The sequence below is a fragment of the Gavialis gangeticus genome, unplaced genomic scaffold, assembly GCF_001723915.1.
Source record: "Gavialis gangeticus isolate Ggan-Ray unplaced genomic scaffold, GavGan_comp1, whole genome shotgun sequence".
NCBI classification, from domain to species: domain Eukaryota; kingdom Metazoa; phylum Chordata; order Crocodylia; family Gavialidae; genus Gavialis; species Gavialis gangeticus.
In genome coordinates this window covers 34263238-34273217 of record NW_017729027.1, presented here as the reverse complement: position 1 = coordinate 34273217, position 9980 = coordinate 34263238, and the positions used below count along the sequence as shown (strand labels likewise).

The 9980-nt window shown below is 42.0% G+C and overlaps 1 protein-coding gene across 12 annotated transcripts in view; it reads right to left on the bottom strand.

Moving 5' to 3' along the window:
- Window positions 1–9980, bottom strand: part of LOC109299988 (collagen alpha-1(IX) chain-like) — a 96994-nt gene that overhangs the window by 31385 nt on the left and 55629 nt on the right. For 6 of the 12 annotated variants that reach the window (XM_019520537.1, XM_019520540.1, XM_019520542.1 and 3 more), the window contains 6 exons: window positions 8117–8149; window positions 7778–7924; window positions 6696–6872; window positions 4679–4769; window positions 4493–4570; window positions 2180–2717 (listed from right to left, as the gene is read on the bottom strand). In XM_019520537.1, the coding sequence (XP_019376082.1) occupies window positions 2518–2717; window positions 4493–4570; window positions 4679–4769; window positions 6696–6872; window positions 7778–7924; window positions 8117–8149 (726 nt within the window). In that variant the 3' untranslated portion in view covers window positions 2180–2517. Of the gene's footprint in view, window positions 1–2179; window positions 2718–4492; window positions 4571–4678; window positions 4770–6695; window positions 6873–7777; window positions 7925–8116; window positions 8150–9980 lie in introns of those variants that run through there. The other 6 variants (XM_019520545.1, XM_019520546.1, XM_019520547.1 and 3 more) reach the window with 4 other exon arrangements.

Genomic DNA, 9980 nt, shown 5'->3' with positions numbered 1-9980 from the left:
GGGACAACAGGGCAGACCCTACAATGAGAGACTGCGGGACCTGAACCTGTTCAGCCTTCACAAGAGAAGGCTGAGGGGGGACCTGGTGACCGTCTATAAACTCACTAGGGGGGACCAGAAGGGTTTGGGAGAGACCTTGTTTCCCCTAGCGCCCCCTGGCATAACAAGGAATAATGGCCACAAGTTGTTGGAGAGTAGGTTTAGATTAGACATCCATAGGAACTACTTCACAGTTAAGGCGGCTAGGATCTGGAACCAACTTCCAAGGGAAGTGGTGCTGGCTCCTACCCTGGGAGTCTTTAAGAGGAGGCTTGATGCCTACCTAGCTAGGATCATTTGAGCCCAGTTTTTTGTTTTTTGTTTTTTTGTTTTTTTTTTCTCCTGCCCAGGCAGGGGGTCGGACTTGAAGATCTACAAGGTCCCTTCCGACCCTACTTCTATGATTCTATGAATAACCAACAAACTGTTCCGGTTCCCAGACAAAATACTTGTACCCTTCTTGGTCTCTGTAAACCAGCAAACTCCCACTCCTCCCACCTAGCCCTTCCAGCTGTCCAGGGGGCATGAGTTTGCTTGCACCCCTCTCTCCAGCAGCATGGGCTCACAGATGCTCTATCACAGGACCAGACAGAGCCCTATGGCCCAGGAGTCAGGCTTTCACCCCTTCCAGTCACCAGAATAGACACTTAAAAAGCCAGAGCCTGAATTGATTCAACCTTTTCTGGTAAGTCTAACCAGCCTAGGTTGAACCGGAGTGTAACAGGATAGACATTCCTTCTGGACTGAGACACTATGGGCACATGCCTGCAGTTGCTCACGCCAGGTGCCAGGGGGTGCTGGAGCACATCCTTGGCTACAGGGAAGCTGTAGTGGGGGGTGGGAGGAAGGAGGCATGGCTATCCTGGGCTGAATTGGCCAGTGAAGGATTTAATTCCCTGCTCTCTGTCCCACAGGCAGGGACCCATAGTGGGTCTGCCAGGCACTCCCCCCACTTGCTGCTACAGCAGCAGGGCAGCATGGCCTGTGAGGCAGAAGGGGCAGGGCAGGGTTATTCCCCACTCTACCCCCACTACCCCTGGAGACCACAACTGGGTCTGCCCACCCCGACCACCACCACAACTTGCTCCCCACTTGGGGCAAGCAGTAGAATAAGCACCATCTGCTGGACACTGGAGAGAGGGGGAATAACTCCCATCCCTGCCCCACAACCTAAGAGGTGCTGGTGGCTGGCATCTGGTCATGCCCCCACCCAGCCACTGCAGCAGTGGGGGGCAGGATCCTTGATAGAGGCAGCGGCCCCTGTCATAATGTCAGAGAGCGCAGGCCCCTTCCACGTGGAGGGGCCCTGATGCAGCTCTGCCTGCCCTGTAGTGGACTGCATGCGGGAGCATCGGGGCTCAGAGGAGGCCAGAGCCCTCTGTGCTGCCACCAGCACCACAGTACTCCTTAGCAGTGTTCCCCACCCAGCAGCATGCCTGCCCCCCGAACCCCAGGGATCCTCCCGTTCCAAGCAATGGGGGCATGGCAGCCAAGTGGGAACCCTGGGCCTGCAAACTAACTCCTTGTGGGTCATATGTAGCCTGCAGGCCACCAGTTAGACAGTTCTGATGTAATGGGAACTAGTGTGCGCGCACACGCACGCACAGCCTTTTTGGGGAATGGTATCATATAAAACTGATAAATGAATATATACCACACGCCAGAGAGCAAGGAGAGATGGGAAGGCTGAGCACTTGGAGAGGAAGAGAGCTAGTACCCCACTTGCCCTACTGAGTACAGCATTTGAGGAAAGTATGTGGTGGTAGGTCCTGACACTCTCCCTTTTCCTGTCTGAGCAAGCAAAAACTCAGTTACCCCATTCAATACATTGGAGCACTGGATATAATCCTGCACAGACATTCCTTCTGGACTGCAAGAATTAGGCTGCCTTAACAAACACTAAAGTTAATGTGTAATCCTTTTTTTTTTCCCCCTGTGATGTGCCATGGGTAGGGACCGACTTATTTTCAGGCAGGATTGTATCACAAAACGTGATATGGGACAAACTGATTAATAATTTCCTTCATCAGCAGTTCTCTCATGAGGAATATGTAAATATTTATACACCCTCATACAGTATGTCCATGGTCCTTCTTTACCTAGTCTGGACTGGTAGGAGAAGCAAGGGACATCTGTAAAATTAATATAAACTTGTAAGTTTTTCAGCTTTTATTGTAAAGAATATTTCCTAGGTATATTCAGAAAAGGATTAGCTCATCCAATTAAAAAAAAAAACTAGTTCTCTTTTATATAATATAAATAATATGATCTATGCTAAGTGCAGTATTTTTAGACCAGATATTCTCTATGTAAAAGGTATAAATGAAATTATTTGCCACTACCAACTGTAATCATTTCACAATGTAAACATATTTTATACTACATAAGAATTTACCAATATTTTTCCAATTATTTTCATTTTAAAAAGAGAGAATGGGTAAGTTTTCCCCCACCATTTTTTGTTTACACCAAGAGATTTCACAGTGATTCACCCTGAAATATTTGTTCACTTTGATGATGAACTTCATTCATAAGATTTGGCTCACATCCTATCTTGCATATGCCTGAAGGTCCCCTAAATCCTGGATAGCCTCTCAGTCCTGGTTGCCCCATATGTCCCCGTGAACCAGGCTGACCTGGCAGTCCATCAAACACTAGTCCATCTCTTCCACGTTCACCTAGAAATAGTCAGAAAGTATATTTATGTTACCAGCATATTTAGAGCCATACAGGTTAGAGATTAAAAGGATCTTTAGATCATTTAAGCCCATCCCCTTGGCCCAGCTGGTGATCCAATAAAGCTGTTGATTCTACTACTCATCTCTATAAAGTGCTGGTGCTCACAAACTAAAATTGCAGTTGTCTCAGAACAGGAAGGGCAGGAAAATCTTTTAGGGGCCAGCTATAGAAAGTCTGGCCCTAAATTGTTCAGGTACTATAAGAAGATGCTTTGCATCTGCTTTAAAAAGGTACAAAGAGTGATCTGGAACTACAAAACCAAAAATATAACATGGTTTTAGCCAAGAAACACAGATTCAGACTGCTTCAATATCAGTATCCTTTGCTCTTAAATAAGAGCAGAGCAGTGGACTTAGTTTAACTTTAAAAAAATATATATTAAAAAAGTTTTTGATACTGTACCTCATGGGAAATGATTGGCCAAGCCAGACAACAGGTATCAATACTACTATCTTGAGGTGGATAAGGATTTTACTTAAAGGAAGATTACACTAGGTATCAGTGGTTGTCAACCTGGCGCATGTGTACCCATTTGGGTACTTTAAAAGGTTGTAGGGGATACGCAGCCTGCTTCAGCCATGGGGAGCTGGGGCTGGAGCTGGGGCTGCACAGGCAGGTGGGAACAGAGCATACCCCAAGGCGTGGCAATGGCGGCTTCCCCAACGCATTCCCACGCTTCGCCTCTTACCTGGGGGAGGGGCACACCAGGTGCCGCCAGTCCCACACAGCACATCATGGTGCCTCCCTGACTCCCACCCAGCTCACTCTTCTGATTGGCCACCAGGCTGCTACCCTCAGCTAATAGCTGACAGCAAGGAAGCACCACAGCCACCCACTTCCTGCATGGTCGCAAGAGGCTGAATGGTGGTGTGGGGGGGGTAGTGTTCTGTGCCCATCCCCAGCAGTGTGTAACTGGCCAGGCAGGAGGGCTGTCAGTAGTCCACAGAGCTACACACATGGCTGGCCATAGGAAAGTGGCACAGGGTGTGGCACGTGGCCAAGGGGGGTGGCGGAGGCAATGGCGCAGGGCACTGGCTGCTGGTGGAGGTGCTGGTGGGTGGCGGTGGCCCTGTTTCTGAGAGCGTTGTGGTGGGCGGGTCAGTAGCCACGCAGCCCTCATGACACAGGGCACGATTCAGCCTCATCTGATGTGTGCAGCTGGCCGTGCCTGGGGGCAGCCAAGGGTGTCACAGCATTATTACCCCAGCAAGCAGTGGCTGAAGGTGTGGCTGTGGCTGATTCCCCTCACACCATGAAGGGCCCATGTGGCTGCCCCGCACTGAGGGGGCTCTGTGTGCTCCTGCCATGGGGGCATAGCACGTTAAAAATAGGAAAAATATTAAAAACAAGAAAAAAATATAAAGGGATACATGGGCTGAAACTTTGAGACAGAAGGGGTACACTTGTTAAAAAAAGGTTGAAAACCCTGGGTTATGTTGAAAGGTGAGTTATCCGACAGGAGAACAGTTACTAGTGGTGCACCTTAGAGTCTGGTCTTTGAACCTACCTATTTAACATCTTGGTTAGCAAATTTGATGCTGGTCCAATTTGACAGAATGCACAGATACAGAGTCATCTAGCACCAGTTTGCAGAATCATCTCATACATCCTCAAGACATAAATGTAACATGCTACAATAGTACATAATATAGAAATTTCCCCACAGACATATATTTATAGCAAGCAAGATTTCAAAAACAGAGTAAATAGGTACCTCTTCGACCTTGGTTGCCTTCAGAGCCAACTAACCCAAAACCTCTGGCACCTTTATGGCCTTTGTCACCACGTTCACCTAAAAATAATTTTAAAAACATATCTTAAAGATTACTTACATATGTGGCTACTGTTATTTATAGCATAGACTATACCTTTTTATTCTAGTATTTAAAAAATATTCTACCTATTGAGCCTTTTTTTCCAGGATCCCCAAAATCTCCGTAATACCCTTCAGGGCCATGTTCCCCATCAACTCCATTCAACCCAGGGTTGCCCTATAAAAATGTTAAAAATGTTATATTATATTATCTTACATTACATTACATGACAACAAAATACATTTTCTCTTTCATAGTTAAATTCTAGTCAATACCAGCAAATAAAAGGAGATGCAGGTATCAATAAAAGTATTAGAAGATTAGCTACACTATGGAGAAAACAAAAATAATCTGATGTTAACTTAAAATCAAAAGTTAAACAGTAACCTTTCACTCCCCCCTCTCCCTCCTCAACAATAAAACATTTAGTCCTTTCTTTGTTTATGAACTGATTTTAGAATTCCTGGAAACCTGCTTACTTTTACAAAAAAAACCCATGGTAAGAAGAACAAGCTGTAAAAAGAAAAAAAACCTGAAGTTTCTGGATAAGAGCTAAAAAAAATCCCAAGCTTCGCTAGATTATTGCAGTGTTTAAAATCTAATTAACTGAATGCTGAACACAGACAAACAAGTCATCAATTGTCTGTATCACCTTACCTAACTCAGTTGTTAAAAATCATATTTAAATTGCATTGTTTCCTAATGAAGACAACACAAAAGCCATAGAGAAAGGGTGGAGGGAAGCAGGGAAAGAAGAAACACTTTACCCACCACTGCAGTTTGAAAATCGGTATAGGTAAAGTGAGGCTGTTCCATATTTAAGGAGCAAAAAAGTGATTATGTAATAATGAAGGTTAAAGGTGGTATCCTGAAAGTATTCTCAGCTACAGCTGAATGCAGTGGGAGAACAAGGACTGATTAGGTCAAAGAAATAAGGTAGAACAAGGCTATTAAAAATTTAAAATACGTTAGACAGCAATTTTGTTATATACTGTGGAATAGAGGAGATAATAAATAAAAAAGACAATGCTGCATGCTGTCAGCTTGGCACAGAACTCTGGACGTGCTGAAATGTGTTTAAAAGGAGGTGAGCAAGTATGAAGCCAGTGTTTTCAGATGGCAGGGATATTTGAGGCCACCAGTAAAATCTTTTATTTATGGTCTGTGTTTCTGTAGGTAATATTAGCCTTTATATTAACTTAAAACTTTCACATGGAAAAAAACCCATTTTTGCTCTACTATTGGAATATTGCATGCAGTAATGTACCTCTTTGTGCTCAAAAAAATATTTTATAAATCTGTGGAAAATTCCATCAAATCTACAGTTGGTCTACAGTCTTGGTGTTTATTTTTTATAATCAAAAGAAAAATCACTCTTTATTCATAGTGCATCGTGTTGCAAGCACTTATTTGTAATAAAATAAGTATCTATGAAGATTAATTAGCCCTAAACTATTCAAGATGTCATGGTAACTTTAAGTAAGTTATGTGATTAGATTTTGGCTCTAGCACAATAATGAATGTGATAACTGATAAAAGAACTAATTAAGTTGTTAGTCATTTGTTATATTCACTGCTGTAGGTACCAGAAAACACTTCTGTGCTGTTCAAAATGCAGTTATAGCCCTCAAAAACATCGGGATTTCCTAGATTAGTGGATGATGAATGCCAAGACTATGAGTCAGAGGTTGCCTTTAGAGATGTCGAACATCATGGAAGAATTAAATAAAAACCTGTTTCATACCACTTGTGCCTTGAAAGTTTTTTTAATTATATAATTGAATGAAGTGTATTTATTCAGCCTTTTATGACAGTCTTACTATACATGTCTTTAAGCTTAAAACAACGTAGCAGAGGTTTCAGAACATTATATGTAATCTGTTAACTGCTTCCATAGTTCTGTAAATTGATATACTTGTCTTCCCTTGCAAGAAAATGCGTCCCATTGATGTCAATCAAAAACTCTCATTGACTTGATTTTAGTGACAGCAAGATCTCCAGGTTATTGATGTCCATGAATGAATGTCTCTTAGCATTGTTTTCAATGCTTCAGTAACAGAGCAGTGTAAACAGAGATGTGTTTTACTTTCTTTCCATGCTTACCTCTTTTCCAGGAGGTCCAGGCCAACCAACAGGTCCTGGGGACCCCATAGGCACATCTCCATATAGTGGGCATGTGCTGGCACATTTCCTCATCACATGGTTTGCAAAGGTGGACATTTGTTCTAAAGCAATCCTTTTGCACACCTCTATCACACGAGTTTCTGGAAAGGGGAGCCCCTATATAAAAAAGATTGTTAGAACAATCTGAGAAATAAAATATGCCAAACAGTCCTATTAATAGCATAGCTCACTGAAGCATCTCCTGAATTTCCTGTAATTACCCATGGAACAATGTTTGGAAATGCAATTCTCTGCCAGTATCCAGATTGCCATGCCAGTAACATGATTGATAGTAAAAGTTATTATATATAAATTTGACAGTTGATAAATATATACGATACATTTTAAACAATGGTTTAAAAAAATTAGGACATTTTTTATAAGGAAATGTCTAATGGCCAGGAATCCTCTGAATTAAAAATTCCCCAATTTTCAGGTTAAAAAAAGTAACCACAAATCCATATTTGTCCATGATTAAAATGAAATATCATGAATACATATATACCTGATATACATATATATCTCTATATATCTACATATATATATATACACACACATATATACATATACATACAGACAGACACAAACACACACACATATATATACACACATATACATACACATACATATATATGTGTGTGCATCTGTGTGTGTGTATAGTGGTGTTTCATTTTGATCATGGAAAAATGTGGATTTGGGTTTACTTGTTTTTAACCCAAAAACTGGGGATTTTTTTCTCAGAGAAAATCAGAATCCCTGCTAATGGCTTATTAGTTTGGTCTAATTTCTTTATTCTTCCAAGTAAAATCTAGATCTACTGATTCAAATTCATTCCAGGTTTATATTCCACTGACACCAGGAATTAATTTGGCTTTGTTTGCTCCAATTCCATTCTTTCAGACGCATATGCAAATACTTAAATGGTATTACACACATGTAAATGTGAGCAATATCCAAACCACCATCTCAGTACTCTAAGAATTTCTTGGAGGATATTTTAGCTCAAAAGAACAGTGTCTTACGGGGGGTCCAACTGATCCAACATTCCCAGGTGAGCCATCATTTCCAGGAACACCCTGTTCTCCAGGTTGGCCTCGTGGTCCAATAATTCCTGCTAACCCTTTTCTACCCACAATTCCTTCTGGTCCTAGTAGACCTTTCTCTCCAACCTAAAACAAAATATTTTACTCTTGGTCATACTTGGTCAGTGAAGCCTTTCAAGAATATTATTTGAGCAAGTATGTTTATTTTGTCAGCTTTATTGAGTTGGTTATTTCTTGTAAGGAGCTACGACATTTAATACCAATATAAGTAGAAGAGTGAAAAGTAGAAAGAGCAAGTTTAAAGAATGTCTTACTTACATTTCCTTTTGGTCCTTTAATTCCTTTTTCTCCCTTTTAAAGACAAACATACATACTGTTTTTGCACTGAATTTTCTACTGTAATTATTTCCTATTGTTTAATATGTCATCTTTGTAGATTAGTAGTTCATATTAATATCTTACAGTTTTGTGGAATCTTGCATGTAGATTTCAAAAGAGTTTGCAAGTTTTATATATGGTTATGATGAAATATATTCAAAACTTGGTTCAGAAAGTGTATATTTATTCATTCACAACCAAATTCTCTTCAAAGCACCCCGCACCCATTTTTGCCTTAAGCCTGCATAATGGCCGTTGAGACACTGAGGGGACATCTATATGAGACGTTTACTGCACAGTTGCCTAACAGTTGCCTAATTAACTGTGCAGTAAATGTCTCAACATCTACACTTGCACCCCTATTAGGGCTCATGAAACTAATAAACTCTGCAGCAGGGAGTACAAGTAAATACAAGTACTACTCTGCTCTGGAGTTTTTTTGTGCACACCAGCACACGTGCATACGTTGACATGGCTGGCTGGGGCATGAAGGTGCATCAGTTTGGGAGCTGCCTGCCTACTAGTCCCACCATGAAACACCCTTATGCCCCAGCCAGCCCCTCCACAGCACATTGAGCCTGGTTGGAGCAGCCCCAGGCTGGCAGGTTGGCAGGCTTCCCCTCACTCCGAACCCACTGCCAGCTGGGGCTTCTGCAACCTAGCTCAATGTGCTGCAGTCTGAGTGCACATGCAGGCACACACTGCATTTTAATAGGTACATGGAGACACACCCTGAGATTATTCCTACCCAATGTCTGATATATATTACGTGTATTTAGATTTAATATTGCCAATCTGTACTATACTGGCTCAGGCAAAAGGCTACCCATTTAAAAAGCAGAAATACCTTCTGATTAACACAACATGCTATAAATAGTAAAAATTAGACACTAATACAGAAGCAAAGAAAATTAGAACTGGAAGAGACCTCAAGAGGTTATCTAGTTGCACCCCTGGCTAAAGGCAGATACATCCCTGCCTAAACTATCCAAGACAACTAACCTGCATATAGAAATGTCTACCGACTGAAATTCCACAACCTCTCAACAGAGTCTGCTCCATGGACCAACCTCATAGTTAGAAATTCTTCCTAATGTCTAACCTAAATCTCCCTTGCTGAAATTTAAACCCACTACTTCTAGCCCTGCCTCCAGATTAGCATCTTGTATTTGAAGACTGTTATCAAATCCCCCTCTCTGAATCTTGTTTTCTCCAGCATAAATAATCCCAATTTCTGCAACCTTTTCTCAAGTCTTGATCCAATTTATTTTTGTCATTTTTTCCAACTACAGTAAAACCTGATTCATTTAAAATACACTGAACTAAAAAATACCAACTTTGAAATAAATGGGTTTGAAATAACATACCAATAGTAATTTGTATGTATGCAAATTATATGGGTACCTATAGACTTAATTCACGCACATGCAGACCTTACTAATCGACAAGAACAAATTGAAAAGTTATCCCAGTGACTAATTAAGCAGATTTCATGGGATGTAACACAAGGAGTTCCTAATACAGACCAGCAACAATGATCTAGTGATCCTCTTCTTCTGCGTAGATCAATCTAAGTGTAGAATTGTCCCACCAACCCCCTCCTGATCCTACCAAACCTACCATGGACCCACCAACCCTCAATCACACATGCCCCCACCTCCCACCCCTGCAAACTCCCCTGCATCCTGGCATTTGCTGTCCTGAGCCCTGGCTGCTTCGCATGCTCCTACCCCCTCAGGCGCTCCCACCCTCTGGGGATTCCTATGGCTAAGAGGTCCCCAGTCCTGTTGTGTGCTTTCTGTGG